Raw genomic sequence first — 15,076 nt, 5'->3', positions numbered from 1 at the left:
CAAGAGAGTGGCTCAGCGTGCAGGTCTGGGTGTGTGCGCCGGCTCTCCACTTGGGAGCGACGGGGCTCAGTATCCTTGTCTGTGCCACGGGTCACTACGAGCACGGCTTGAGCTGACACGGGGAAGCCACTTAGAAGGGCACTGGAACACGGCGAGTGTTGCCAAGGTGTTCGAGGCCAGCTGCCTTATGGCTCTGATGACGCAGCAAGGAGGTGATGCCGACCCAAGAGGCTGAACGGTTTCCTTGGTGCCAGAGCAGCGACGAGCTCCCAGCTCAGAGGCTGCAAAGAGCCTGTGCCTCTTGGCCTGTGCTTTCCACCCTCTGGGTCCCCCACCCCCACCCTCCCTTCGGTGGGGTTTGGTTTCCGCTGGGAGTTGGTGCCTGCCCTTGTTGATGTGGGGGGGCTCTCGGCACCCCGTATGTCAACCACTGCCAGTGTCGGACATCGCGAGCTAAGCGCCGTCTCCCGCCCTGCTAGCTCATGGCAGGCTTGTCACCGGCGCCTCTGGGTAACAATCTTCCTCAATCTTCAGGGAGCTCAAAGCAATCAGTTTCACCTCCTGCTCGGTGCTTTTGAACCGAGGGCGAGACGCCCGGCCACGCCTCTCCCCTCCCGGGGGGTGGGGGCGCTTTCTCCCACTGCCATCGAAGTTCCTCCTTTGCCTGTGGGTCTGCACCGCGCCGGGCGGAGGCCGGGAGGGTGTGTTCTGGGTGGTTCTGCACTTGCTGACAGAGCTGCTGGTTGTGGGGCCCCTGGACCCGATGTTCTAGTGGGAGCTCCCACATCTGACCACGCCGCCCTCTCCTCAAGATCCTCAGAACAGGCGTTCCAAACTGTCGTAGCTCAGCGGAAACGAATCCAACTAGGAACCATGAAGTTGTGGGTTCGATCCCTGGCCTCGCTCAGTGGGTGAAGGATCTGGTGTGGCCGTGAGCTGTGGTGTAGGTTGCAGGTGTGGCTCGGACCCTGCGTTGCTGTGGCTGTGGTGTAGGCCGGCAGCTGCAGCTCTGATTCGACCTCTAGCCTGGGAACCTCCATATGCCGAGGGTGTGGCCCTAGAAAGAAAGCAAAAACAAAAACAAGATTCTCAGGACACACTCCAGGACCCGGGGCTGGAGCTTCACAGCGCTGAGGGGCCTCTCAAGGAAAAGAGTATCAAACATCCTAGATTTGTACCTTTTGCAAGAACGTATGTCCGGGCGAACCCGTTTGGAGGGTGTGGAACCAGGGCGCAGGGAGGAGGAGGGCTGGGAGGGGGGTGGGAGGGGTGCGGGCGGCTCTCACCACCTCCCTCCGCCTTCCCCTCCGGCCTCCTGCCCCAACCTGCCCCCGGCCCTGGCCATCCCACAGCACTGTCACATCCCCACAGATGCGGCGCTCCCGCAGGGCCCCCGCTCTGCTGCCTCCCCAGGGAGCCCTCACCCCCAACATCACAGCCCCAAGCCCCCGTCGCTTCACTGCTGTCCTTGCTGGGCGAGGCCGGCCACGGAGCCAGGTGTTGGCTTGACCTCCAGCGCGTCTGGGCTGTGACCTCTGGCAGGCAACTGTCTCTCATGTAAGGGGTAGGCTCCACACACCCAGAGACTTCTGATGAGATTGCTCAGGCTTCCTTGGTCTCAAAACCCCCTGGGTGGCCTGGGCCACGTGCCGGGCCATCCTGACACCTGTCTTTCAAAAGACACTGGACAGTCTCATCTTTCCAAACTGCTACCGTAAACACGTGCCCTTGGCTTTCCATGGCCCTTGAGAGAAAGCATCTTCTGTCCGGGGGTCCAGCTGCCCTCCCTGGGTACCCCCCCCCCGCCCGCTCTCACGCTCCAGCCATGCTGGGCCCCCTGGTCGCTCCACGGGCCACGCTCCCTCTGCACGTGGCGTCTGCTTTGCCCGATGCTCTCCCTCCAGGTTCCACGGCCGGACCCGTGGTTCCAGACCCTCCCCCGGAACGGCACCCCTCTGTCTCCTCCGCCAGAAGGACACCTCGATGGGGGAGGGACCCATCTGTGCCCGCTCCACGGAAGCTCCAGGCCAGGGCCGTCAGCAGTGGATGCGGGGAGGAGACCCTGATCCCCAGGCCTGTGCCCCCATCCGTGTGGTCCCGTCACGGCCCTGCACCCTCCCAGGCCACCCCCTCACCAGTGCCCGTGGTCCATATGCTGCCGGATGAGGGTGTGCGGGGCCACCGTCCCATACTTGTCCACCTCAGGCATGTTCATGTCATCAAGGAAGTAGACGAGCTTCTTGGTGCCTGGGGGCCCGTAATTCCGCCCAGATTTCTTCTCCAGCGGCTTCTCAAGAACCCCTAGAAAAGGGAGCGAGGTGGCCGTGGCGGTGCCCGGGAGACCCCACAGTCAGCGGCCCAGGGAGTGGCCCTGGGGGCACTGGGTTCCACCCGCCCCGGGGGTGAAGGAGGGAGCAGTGGGCATCCGGGTCCCAGGTCGGGGGGCGGGGCAGGAAGCTTGTGCCCTGTCAACGCCGGGGCACCCTCACCCCTATTCTCAGCCCCCCTGCACCCGCTCCCAGTACCCCCACACCCGTTCCCAGCTCCTGACCCCCTTAACCTGCACCCCTGCTCCCAGCGCCCCCACACCCTTGCTCCCACGCCCCAGTACCCCAGCCCCCGCCCCCTCACCCTGCCCCCGCTCCCAGCCCCCGCCCCTCACCCTGCAGCATGGCCGAGGTCGTGTAGAAGTTGAAGGGCACGGCCTGCACCAAGTACTCGTCCGTGCTCAGGCTGTCCAGCTTGTCCCCCATCAACACCGACTTGCCCGTCCCCGCGTTCCCCACCAGCATCACCGGCCGCGACTTCTCCATGAGCAGGTCCAGGAAGTAGCGGATACGGACCGTTTCCGTGGTGTGCACCAGGGAGGCCTGGGGGGGCAGGAGGAGGGAGGAGGCGGGGCCCCGGACGCCCCCTCCCTCAGGTCCCACTTTCCGACCAGCGGGCCAGCTGGATCGTTCCCTCCACCCCCTTTTACCCACGAGGTCCCAGTGTGGACGGCCGTGTGAGACGGGGCGAACCGGCGCCGCGTGGGCTGGGACCCTGAGCCCTGCTACTCAATCGTCCTCAGGCGGCACCCCCTGGGGCGCTTACCTGCAGCGGGACGTCGGGGTCCAGCTCAAAGCTGGGCACTCTGTCCGTCCAGGGCAGGAACTTCTTGGTGTCGGGGTCAATGTAATAGTCAAAGACCGTCCCTTGCGAGGGGAACTTGATGGTTTTAAACTCGTTGACCCACCACTTGCTGAACTCCACGCGATAGTCTACCAGCTGCGAGAAGACAAGCGCAGCCCCGCAGGCCCAGCTGAGGGAGGCGGGGAGACGGCGGCAGGGGGGGCGGGGGCCTGCGGGGCGGATGCTCACCTGGTCCTGGAACATGGCCCCCCGAAGGCCCAGAGGCAGGCGAACACGAAGTAGAGCTCGTACAGCTCCTTGGCCGAGTCGGGCGGCGCGTTCTTCTCAGTGAGCAGGCACTCCAGCAGGTACAGGACCGTCTGGACCACCGTGATCTCGGGCACCGGCGTGATCTTCTTAAACCCCAAGCGAAGCTTGTCCAGGCAGGTGGGCAAGTACTTGTCAAAGAGGATCGTGAGGTTGGCCTTTTCCGACTGCACCTGGCGCCTCTCGATCCAGCTGCTCACCACCCTGGGGAAGACCGGGAGGCGCTGGGGGACCGCAGCCACCGCGTTGGGGGCCCCCCAGAGACCCTCCCCTTGGTGAACGCCTCCACGTGATGCTGGAGCTGCTGCCTGGTCCCGGACCTTGAGGGGGTCTGATGAGGGTGCCCCGTTCCCCCGGGATTCTAGCTGTGGGGTGCCGTTGACCTAGAACAACTGGGAGCCATGCTTCCGATCCCCAAATGCAGCTAATACGAAGGACAGTAGAGCTGGATATGAGAGAAAGAGGAGTGGGGAGAGGAGGAGAAAAAGGCTCTGTAACATCGTCGAGGAGAGAGAGAGAGGATAGATGGGGAGGGAAGAAAAAAGAAACAAAAGGAGAGGAGCAGGGACACATCATTGGATCAGCTGCGCTCCTGGATCCAGCCATGCCTGAAGCACGTTTGATGAATTAGGCAACTGACATATTTAGTGCAAGAGTCTAAACCCAAACCACAGGCACTGCTGAGGAGCTGCGTGGGGCTACTTGGTACACACACACATCTGGAGAGGGCTACGCAGAGGTGGCATGAAGGGTGTGGATTCTAGAGCCCTACTCCTGGCTTGAATGGGCTCTTGCGTGGCCAGCCATAGCCTCGGGCAAATTCCTCAATGCGTCTGGGTCTCAGGTTTCTCATCCACAAAAGGGAGTGATGATAATAGCTCCCATTTCAAAGGACTCTACCTCGGCTGATATTTTTAAAGCTCAAAGACTAAGTGCCTACTCAAAGCATAAAGAGCGTCCAGCTCCCTGGTGGCGATGAGCTCAGTGAGCTGTCATTTCCAGGATGCCCGGAGCATAAGCAGGAAGCTCGTGTTCCCCCGCGAAGCTTGCATGCCAGCCGTGGCCCTGGCAGACGCGGCTTTCTGTGAGTGAGCTTGTGTTCTGGAAGCTCTGCTTCCTCCTGCATCCCCACCAGAACAGAGCTGAGAGCTAAAACCTCTGCCCCACTGCACCTGGGTTATCTGGAGACCAGAGCAAACCTTTCAATAGCCTACATCTGCAAGCAAACGCAGTGCAGTTACGAACGGAATTGCAAACACAGTTGGCCTTCAGAAGGCAGACCAGTCTGCAGACCTGTACAGAGACTGCTGCATCTGCCATCTTGAAGGCCTAAATGTCAAATTTAAAATTTTGCCTTGTTAGAGACATTTAGTGCATGCAAATGTGTGTGTGGGCTTTGATCCGAGGCCCACACACCAGGAGGCCCTTCCCTGCCCAAGGGGCCACAGAGGCACCTCAGGAGCACTTCCTTACCCAGAGGGGCTCGGCCACACCCGCCTTGAGTCACTGCTGTCCCTGCTAGAGGGCTACTCTTTTTCTCTGGGGTCTTCTGGGCCAGCGTGCAGCCTCTCCAGCAAAACCTGGGTCTCCTCCTGGTCCCCAGGGAGCTGCTCACGCTCTCAGTCACCCCTCTGGAGCCCCAAGAACCACTCCTGGCAGACAGGCACCTCCAGTTCCCGCCTTTGCCCTCCGTGCTGCTCTTCTGCCCCCCGCCCAACTGGGTGCCCCCTGGGGGCCCTGCCACTCTGTTGTCTTCCTGTCTGTGTCTTTTTTTTTTTGGTCTTTTTAGGGCCACACCCACGGCATATGGAGGTTTCCAGGATAGGGGTCGAATCGGAGCTATAGCTGCCGGCCTACACTACAGCCACAGCAACGCCAGATTTGAGCTGCATCTGTGACCTACACACACCACAGCTCATGGCAACACCGGATCCTTAACCCACTGAGCAAGGCCAGGGATTAACCCTGCATCCTCATGGATACTAGTCGGGTTCATTACTGCTGAGCCATGATGGGAACTCCCTGTGTCTTAGTGGCTCCTGTCCAGATCCTTGCCTTGTCGGCTGCCCACCCTGGAAACTCCCAGACATGTGCCGCGGGCAGAATGGGGTCCCCTCAATAGAGACGTCCACTCTTAGCCCGGGAAGGCAGCCTTACTTGGACAAAGGGTCTCTGCAGATGCAACCGCAGCAGGGACCTCACGATGAGATCATCCTGGGTGACGGTGGGCCCTGATCCAACCCCGGTCCTTCGAAGAGGGAAACTAGGACACAGGCGCACGCAGAGGGAGGACCACGTGGGACTTGGGCGGCGTGTGATGGGGGGATGTGTCTACAACCAGAACCGGGAGAGGGGCCCCGAAGACATTCCCCTCACCCTCCCAACACCTGCTTTCAGACGTCTGGCCTCCAGAACCGAGAAAGAATAAACTTCCACTATACAAAGCTGCCCAGTGTGTGGTCCTCTGTCACGGCAGCCCTAAGGGGGATGAAGGCGATCCCCTGTGGGTCAGGCCAGCTCCGGTGCTGTCCCTGCGGGGCCACTATGCTTGGGTAGCCCTCCAGCCCTGGCCTTGCTGCGTCGGGAGACGGTCTCACTTCTCTCCGCCTCCTCCTCTCCTGCCACCAGCACATCTGCCTGCGCCTGGAGACACCCATACCTGCACCCCAGCTGCTACAAGACTCATTTCCAGGAAGACTTGAACTTCGAGAGCCTCCTCCCTGTTCTTCCTTCACAAACTACCATCTGGCTTCTGCCCCTGTCGTGCCGGGAAGCTGTCCTTCCTGAGTTAACGGTGAGTTCCCAGCTGCCAACTCCAGGGGCAACTTCCTGTCCTTGGCTCCCTGACCCTCTCAGCCCCGCCTCCCTCTTGAAGCTTTCTCCTCCCTGGGCGTGTGGGATGCCCCCTGCCTGGTTTCCCACTGCCTCTGGGGCTGTTCCTTCTGGAATCCGTTAAGGACCCCTCTGCCTCAAAGAGCAAGAGATGTTCACTCTCCATGTCCCTCCTGGGAATCCGGTTCCCCGTGTGGAATATCCTAGGGCCAGACACACAGTAGGTGTGCAGAAAGCTCCGGCTGAATGAAGACAGCCCGGGGGCATCCCCTGTCCTGGAATGTTGCCCTGAGGGTTCCGCTCAACACAGGCTGAATTTCTAGCCACATGTCTAAGTATGAAAATGTGGTTCTAGGCCTTAAGCCGAGCTTCCTGTTTTTTTGGTTTTTTTTTTTTGTCTTTTGTTGTTGTTGTTGTTGTTGTTGCTATTTCTTGGGCCGCTCCCGCGGCATATGGAGGTTCCCAGGCTAGGGGTTGAATCGGAGCTGTAGCCACCGGCCTACGCCAGAGGCACAGCAACACAGGATCTGAGCCGCGTCTGCAACCTACACCACAGCTCACGGCAACGCCGGATCGTTAACCCACTGAGCAAGGGCAGGGACCGAACCCGCAACCTCATGGTTCCTAGTCGGATTCGTGAACCACTGCGCCACGACGGGAACTCCCTGTTTTTTTTTTTTAAGGTTTCAAATACTTCTCATGGAGTTCCCATCGTGGCGCAGTGGTTCACGAATCCGACTAGGAACCATGAGGTTGCGGGTTCGGTCCCTGCCCTTGCTCAGTGGGTTAACGATCCGGCGTTGCCGTGAGCTGTGGTGTAGGTTGCAGATGCGGCTCAGATCTGGCTTTGGTGTGGCTGTGGTGTAGGCCGGTGGCTACAGCTCTGATTAGACCCCTAGCCTGGGAACCTCCATGTGCCAGGGGAAGCAGCCCTAGGAAAGGCAAAAAGACAAAAAAAGCAAATACTTCTCACGTCCGTCCTTTCTTTCCCCATCCCAGGGGCCACTGGCCGTCTGCTGGCATGAACTTCCCTCTTTGTGTCAGAAAGGCCCCTGCGTCAGCCCCGGAGGCTGGTCCAAGGTCGGGACCTCACTGCCAAGGGCATCCGCACACGTCACGCTCCATCCAGGAACACCTGACCCCCCACCCCCACCGCCTGTTCCCGGAACCTCATGCTCTTGCCTGGCGCGCCTTAAACGCTGGTTCTCACCTGGGACGTGTTCCCCTTTCTGTCCACCTGGAAAGCTCCCTCTTCCCACAGGGGTCAGGTCGGACTCCGGCCTGGTCTCCAGGAAGACTTCCTGTCTCCGTGACAGGCCCAGACCTTCCATCCCGCCTCCCGCCCCAAGTTCCCTACACGTGGTGCAAACTTCTGTTTCACTGGCTGCCGTGCTGCTGAGCCCCTGTGCCTCCCCCGCCCTGCCTCGCCCCTCTGCCCTCATCCTTTCATCGGCGACAGGACCCTGATGCCTGGGGGGCCCCCCCCAAAGTTGGGCAGTGAACGCCCTCGCGCACAGGTCACTGTGAAACGCTATCGGCCTCCCTTTCCTCGGCACAGTTTGGAGCAGGAGGACGAAAGCCCGACTCACGGGTTCCAGCCGAGGTCGGCAGGGTTGATGTACAGGATGCCGGCTCTGGAGACGGTGGCCGGGGTGGCCGTCCGCAGGTGGCTGATCTCAAACACCAGCCGCATGGTGCGGTTCAAGGGGATCCGCTCGTTGCTGGCCAGGGTGAGGACCTAGCAGGGGACACGGGCTGCCTCGCCTCGGCCTCGTCCCCAGGCGGCGGCTGGGGACACCCCTGCACCCCGCTGGCCCCAACCCACCTCCGGGACCCGGCGTGTCCCCGGCGCCCTCGAGGCCACCCCTCCCCCGCCCTGGGGCCACGGAGCGCGTCCAGGTGCGTGTGTCCCACCTGGGATTTCACTGCGATGCTAGACCTGCTTCCGGATCGCAACCCCTCCCCTTCCCCGGGAGTTCTGGGGTTCCCCCCACCTGAGTGAGTTTTGAGCATCACGTGTTTTATGGCCACAGTCGTGGCACGTAGGCGTTCTCAGGCCAAGGATCACACCCGCACCCCAGCAGTGACAACGCCAGATCCTTAACTGCTAGGCCACTGGGGGACCCCCAAGACTCTCTCTCCTAAGCGGCTCCTAGATAATTCTCAACAGTCTGCGCCTTCTAAGATATGGGCTACCCCTGCCATGTTGTGCCCGTGAGCCAGACAGGAACGCTTCCTGCGGCTGCATCATTCACCAATGCCCCCTCCGCCCAAGGCACCTGAGCTGGGCGCATGTGGGCCTGCGTCCTACAGGACCGCCCCTCGTGAGGGGGGGTTCCCCGTCCATAGTGATTTGTGCAGGGCTCCAGGCAGCGCCCCCACCCCCGTGACTGCGGGCCGGGGCCGGCTCTGGGGTCCGGGAGCCCTGTCACCTTGTTGTCATCCATGACGGTGTTGAGGGACTCGATCCACATGGGGTCTATGTCCCCGTCCAGCACGATCCACTTGGGGCCGTCGTGAGTGATGTTGGCCAGGTCCCGCATGATGGTGGAGAAGAGGCCTGGGGGCCGCGGGGCCGTGTCAGGCTCTGTCCCCGGGGGCGCGGGGCGCAGGAGCCAAGACCCAACTTCCCACTGCCAGTCCTGCCGGCCCACCCCCCTCTCGGAGATGCCTTCGTTCAGAGGGAGAGTGGAGGCCCTCCTTCAGGAGCGCACGGGCTCATGTCCCACCTTCCGTCCCCAAGGACCCCTCCTTCACGCCCCCCTCCTGCCCTCCCCAGTCCAGCCTAGTTCTCAGATTCAACAGCGCTACACAGAGCAAGCGCCACCTCCACCTCCCCACCCCCTCCCCATTCATTCCATAAAGATCTGCTGAGTGCTCCTGAAGCCTCGGGCTGGGGACCTGGCGACAATCGAAGCCCCTGTCCCCCAACCCCCACAGGAGCTTGCATCCCAGTGGCGGAGGAGCAGAAATGCAAGATACACAAGCAGGAAGAGAAAGCAGGGTGAGGGGTAGGGGGGATGTGGAGGCAGGGGGACACTGGGGCAGAGCCCCCGCAACCCCGACAAGCAGCACACACCCACCTCTTCCAACCCCTCAGGGCCCCTCCCTCCACCTGGACCACCCCTGGGCCCCCCACCTTCCCTAGCCCCTCCCCTGTCCTTCCTCCACCACCCCTCGAGTTTTTTGCTGTAAAGCACAATCGAGGCCCTTCTCCAGCCTGCCTTTCTGGGCTCTCCTCCGTGGGCGCCCCGCCCGCACTTGGTGCAGGTGGGCTGACGCTCAAACATCCACGGCTTCCCCGGTTCCTCCCACCTGGTGGAGTGAACCAGCCTCCCTCGGATTCACGGTCCCCGCCAAGCGCTGTCATCCTGCACCCTGTGTATGCAGGACCCCATCTCCCCAGCTGGACCCACCAAGGGCCTCCCTCAGGGGCCGGCCAGGCACGCAGCAGCATCGCAGCACGTGTTCAGTGCACGGAGCCCAGCCGAGAGGCGGGGACCGAGGCCTGGGATGCCTGCCGGTGACCCCTGCCCGCCCCGCCCCGTCGGGGACCCCACCGCCCTTACCGTCTTTCCACTCCCTGGTGGCCGGGTTGATGATGCCGAAGAGCTCGTCACAGGTGACGGCCTTGGGGTCCAGGTCCACGGCCACCGGCTTCCTCTTCAGGTTCTGATACGTCTTGTTCAGAGACTTGAGGACCTGCGCCAAGGCGGGGGCCGCTCACTCAGGGCCATGTCCCGAGCCCACGCCCTGTGCCAGAGCCCTCACCCGGCGGGGGGGGGGGATTCCTCTGTGGCCCCAGGCAGCACCCCTGCTCTGGGCCTGCACCAATTTGGCCAAACATCACCCTGGGGGTCGCCAAACGCTGTGAAGCTTCCTGTAGCAGCGGGGCTGCTTGCCGGGACCCCAGGCCGAGGCCTGGGACATTCATATTCATTTCCTGATACTCCCTGTACTTCTTGCACCAGAGAAAAGGGTTTTTAAGGACACTTGAGTGTTTCACACAGACACACATGGAGATGTGCATCCATATACAAGTCCCTTTTTACAGCGCTGGGCTCATACAGTTTCTGCCTTTTTAAAATAACTTGAGGGGAGCGCCCCCCGCCCCCCATGTTGCTAGTCTCCGGAAACCATCCTTAAAAACAGCCGAAGCATCCATCCTGGGGGCGTCTAGCTGAACATGTGGCTGGCTGGGAACTTCGCAACCCAATGTCAGAAACACCGCCACCGCCCTCTGCTTTCACTGTGTCCCCGGCCAATGGCAGGGGACAGGAGGGGGTGGGGGCAGCCCAGGAGGCCGTGACGGGACCAAGGGGGGAAGGAGCAGACAGAGGGGAGGCCCTGGGAGAAGGGCCTCGAGGTGGGACCGGGCTGCCTGGGCCACTCCTCGCCCCTCCCCACCCCGCTGCACCACAGCCTCCGTCGGGCCCAGGATGCTGGCTCGGGGCTGGGTCCCGCGCGGGCAGGTACCTGGGACTTGCCGCTGCCCGCGTTCCCGATGACAAACACCGAGTGCCTGACTTGCAGCAGCTCCTCCAGCTGCACCACCTTCAGCACGAAGCTGTCCTCCGCCTGCAGCCTGAGCTCCAGGGTGCTCTGCCTGATGACCTGGGCAGGTGGGATGGGGCGCTGAGCCCACTCCGCGGGGCAGCCCCTGGCCCAGGGGAGCCCCCAGAAGGGAACAGCGGCCCTACCTGCAGGGGTGTCTATAGGCTCTGCTGTGGGTGCTACTGAGACCCCTGTTAGGGGACGGGCTTGCCCGAAGCCCCCTCAACTTCCTCTCCCAACCCCACAGCCCCCGATCATGGAGGAAGGGGCCGGAGAGGCAGTCCGCGGCCTCAGGATGTTCCTTGGGGCAGGGTGAGCCATGCCCGTGCGAGCATCACCACAGGGAGACGTGGCCACCGCCCCAACATGGTACCTGCCACCTAGGGACCATCCGACGTGCGGCGGCAAGAACCGTCCTGGGCCGGGACCGGTCCGCGCCTACCTTCTCAAAGTTCAGGTCCCGCTTCCGAGGCACGTCCAGGGCGGGGAAGAGGTCCCCGATGAGCCCCATGAACACGGGCAGGTCGTCGGTGACAATCTTGGGGATGTTAAAATCCCTGAGTGCCCTCATCAGCACCTGGTCCTCCGCCCGGCCGGGGTCGCCCCTCTTGAGCGAGCCGGCCACCACCAGCACAGACTTGATGGCCCGCAGGCCCCAGTCGTAATGATCCTGTGGGCAGGGGGCCGGGGTGGGCGTGAGGGCGCCGTCCGGGGGGCTTCGCCGGGCGGTCCGGGAGGCAGCCTGGGCGCCCTGCGTGCGCGCGCCCTCCCACCCGCAGCTCTGCGGGCTCAGGACAAACCTGCTTTGAGAGCAGCTCTTTGCACAGCGTGTAGAGAGTGATGAACTTCCTGGCCAGAAGGCGGGCCTCCAGGAAGCCCTCGGCCACCAGCATGATCTCGCATATCAGCTCAAAGTCAGGGACCACCATGGCGCAGGGCCTGGGCAGGATGGCCGGTGAGGTCTGCCTTGGCTTCAGCCCCTCTCCACCCAGGCCCCCACCTGCCCCTCGTCCCCCAGGTGCACGCCTCACCTGCCTGGAGGACCACAGCATCCCTGGCCAAGATTCTAGGGCTGGAGCGGGGTTCCCAGCCCCTGCCCTCCTCTCCGCTCCCCGCGCCCCCCACCCCCGCCTCACTTGTTCCTCCTACGCCCCCCGCCCTCTATAGGGGTGCCTCCAGGCCCTGCGCCCCTTCCCGCAACTCCTCAGAGTCACCTGAGCCCATCAACAGCAGGCTTTGCCCGAAATGGGACCTCCACCCCGGGGGGCGGGAGTCAGAGAGCAAGACCTGGGGCTGCTGCTTAAGGAGGCCTGGCCGGCGCGTTCCTCTCGCCGGGCTCTGTCTCCAGACGCCCCCACCCCAGCCCTCCACCCTTTGCCGCTCACGCACCTGAACAAGGCCTTTAAGTTCTCGGGCAGCTCCGTGCGTCCGGCGTACCCAGGGTTCATGGTGATGAAGAGGCCGACGGTGGGGATCAGACTTATCATCTCTCCCAGGAAGTTAAACAGCTGCTTCTTGGCCCGAATGGCATCTTGGACACACTTTACCTAAACGATGGGTACACGCTCACGTCGCCATGGGAAGGACCGGCCTCCACGGGCTGCACTGATTTTGGTTGGGCTAAAGCCTGTGGCTGTGAACTTGCAGGGACCCTCCTGACCTGTGGGCCCCTCCCCAGTGTCCCCAGCAGTGACCACAGCCAGGACGCGGAGAGTAACGTGGTGACGGGACATATCCACGAGCTCCAGATGGTGTCACACTCCACAGCCACCCCCACCTTCCCCCAACCCCCCGCAAACACTAATCTGTTCTACCTTATTACCGAGAGGTGGTCCACCCTCTAGCCACTTTGTGTGTCCCATTCCTGCTCAGGCAGTGACCTGCAGGAGGATGGACTGGGAGCCATCCTCACATCAGAAAACCGGCGCCAGGTTTTAAAACCTGAAGTCAGGGACCATGGCATGTGCTGCAGAGCAGATGCAATCCTCTAGGCCACCACTGGAGGGCGCCCGGCACCCACAGTTAAGACCTGATTTCCAGCCCTGGCTTTGACTTTCCTCCCCGGCAGGTCAGCAGCTCACACCCCAGCAGGGTGGGGCTGGCAGTGGGGACTCCCTCCCCTCCACACAGAGCCTCTCCTAACATTTCTGGTCCAGTTCTTGCTCCTCCATTTGAGTCAACAGGGTTCTACATAACTATTCTGGGGTCTGTGCACTGACTTTGGGGGTGAGGGTCCCCAAGGCAGTGGTCAGTACTGCCCATGGGTCTTGGGGGTGTTGGCTCGCCTCCGGCCCCAGGGCTCGGGGATAGTTCCGCGTCTACACCGAGGCACGGAGATGACAGTGGAGGAGCTACCTGTACCTAATCCTAGTCCTGCCAGCAAACCCATTATACAGATCAGGGCATGGAGACAGAGAAAGTTTAAAGAAAGCACAGAATGAGGCAGATAAGTTAATTATTATTATCATTATTTTTTTTCTTTTTGCTTTTTAGGGCATATGGAAGTTCCCAGGCTAGAGGTCGAATCAGAGCTACAGCTGCTGGCCTACACGGCAGCCACACCAGATCTGAGCTGTGTCTGCAACCTACAACACTGCCCAAGGCAACGCTGGATCCTTTACCCTTGTCCCCACTGAGCAAGGCCAAGGAGTGGACCCGCATCCTCGTGGATACTAGTCAGGTTGGGTTCATTACTGCTGAGCCACAGTGGGAACTCCTAAATTAACCAGTTTGAGTCAGGCTCTGCACCCAGGTTGTGGGTCCTGGTGGCTGGGGCTCGTTTTGCCATATTTACCCACTCCTCTGCTCCTCCCGCCTGCTCTGTTCAGCCCTGCCCTGCAGCCTCCCCTCCCCTGTGGTCTAGGAGGTCCAGCCCCAGGAAGCGCGTGTCTACTCCTCTGCTGTGGGAGTGGAAGCAGGGGTCTTGGTGCCACCAGCATCCTGACCCCCTTTTCCTTTGGAAAGTCAAGGTCCACTTGGCCCTGCCTTACCTGAGAGCGCCCAGCGGGCCTCGGCTCTCGAGCAGATAAGGATCTGCGTAAAACCCGTGGGGCAGGGCTCCCTGGGCCATTTGAACAAGCAGCTGGGGTCATGCCGGTGTGAGCTGCTCTTTGCCTCCCAGAACCCTGCTCCACCCTGTCCCCACTGCGTCCTGCACTCTGTCATGGGTGGTCCCAAAATACCCGGCGCACTTCCTCCCTCTCTCCCTCCCAGCACCTTTGTCTAAGTGACAAACTCCTATGCATCCCTCAGTGCCCAACTCCATTGATACCTGAAGCAACACCTGGTTTCTTAAGCAAAATGACTCATCCCCTCATCATCTGTATGTGGTTACATACACGCCTCTGTGCCTGATCCTTGCCGCTCCTCTTCTGTGTTCCCAGCCAGACGGAGGGCCCCTAAAGGACAGGGCTGGGGTCCCGCTCACCTGTGCCACACCCACCCCCTCTGGACCCTCCAGGAAAGCCGATGAGCCCCGAGCCGGCAGGGCAGTGAGTTCCCGTCTGCGACCCAGAGACCAGGCGGGGGGTTACCTGCACGGCAATCACCGACAAGACCTCCACGGAGATGCGGTTGAATTCGTCGAAGCAGCCCCAGGCTCCGGTCTGCGCCAGGCCCTTGTAGATATTTCCACAGGACTGCGGGGGGGGGGGGGAGGAGAGGGCACTGGGGAGCCCGGCCAGAAGCCTCCAGCTGCCTCGCCCGCCGTCCTGTCCACGGCCCCCTGACCGAGGGCCAGGCTCGGGGACCTTGGGGCCCTCGGGAGGCTAGAGGCAGGAGTCCACTCCCTGGGGGGGTGTGGGGGGTGTGGGGGGGTCCCTGCAGGAAAGACCTGTCGTTCCCAGTGACTCCTAGAGCCTCCCTGGTGTGTTCATGCCAAGTTCAGCCCTTGTGTGGCCCCCAGCAGACAAGGGAGGGGGATGGGCTCCAGGCCCCAGGGGGCCATCGGAAGGTTCTTCAACATTTACAGATGGGATTCCTTCTAGGAGGCTCCAACCTCAGATTCCACTTTTCTGAGATCCAGGAGGCTGGTGTGGGCTGTGGCCTGGACACTCAGAAGAGGCCGCTGTCCCCACCCTCAACCCCAAAAGGGGGAGGGGGAGGGGAGGGCCCCACAGGCCCAGGCCCTGACCTTGGTGCCACCCCAGCCCTCCCACCAGGGACAGCTGTGACCTGACCGACGGAAACCTCTCTCCCCAGCCTTTGAGAACTGTCACTGTCCTCCTTGGCGCAATCGCCGGGGCCCGGCCTC

At 62.0% G+C, this 15,076-nt stretch overlaps 1 protein-coding gene across 1 annotated transcript in view; it reads right to left on the bottom strand.

Annotated features, from left to right (window-relative positions):
* Positions 1–15,076, bottom strand: part of DNAH17 (dynein axonemal heavy chain 17) — a 105,160-nt gene that overhangs the window by 44,421 nt on the left and 45,663 nt on the right. The window contains 13 exon segments of the mRNA XM_021066525.1: positions 2,136–2,301; positions 2,663–2,870; positions 3,094–3,267; positions 3,361–3,377; positions 3,380–3,642; positions 7,860–8,008; positions 8,703–8,830; positions 9,840–9,972; positions 10,747–10,884; positions 11,267–11,494; positions 11,625–11,763; positions 12,214–12,371; positions 14,358–14,462. Of these exon segments, the coding sequence (XP_020922184.1) occupies positions 2,136–2,301; positions 2,663–2,870; positions 3,094–3,267; positions 3,361–3,377; positions 3,380–3,642; positions 7,860–8,008; positions 8,703–8,830; positions 9,840–9,972; positions 10,747–10,884; positions 11,267–11,494; positions 11,625–11,763; positions 12,214–12,371; positions 14,358–14,462 (2,006 nt within the window).

This window comes from Sus scrofa, chromosome 12, assembly GCF_000003025.6.
Source record: "Sus scrofa isolate TJ Tabasco breed Duroc chromosome 12, Sscrofa11.1, whole genome shotgun sequence".
Lineage (NCBI taxonomy): Eukaryota > Metazoa > Chordata > Mammalia > Artiodactyla > Suidae > Sus > Sus scrofa.
Note: the sequence above shows the minus strand (reverse complement) of the source record. Positions and strands in the feature narration are given on the sequence as shown.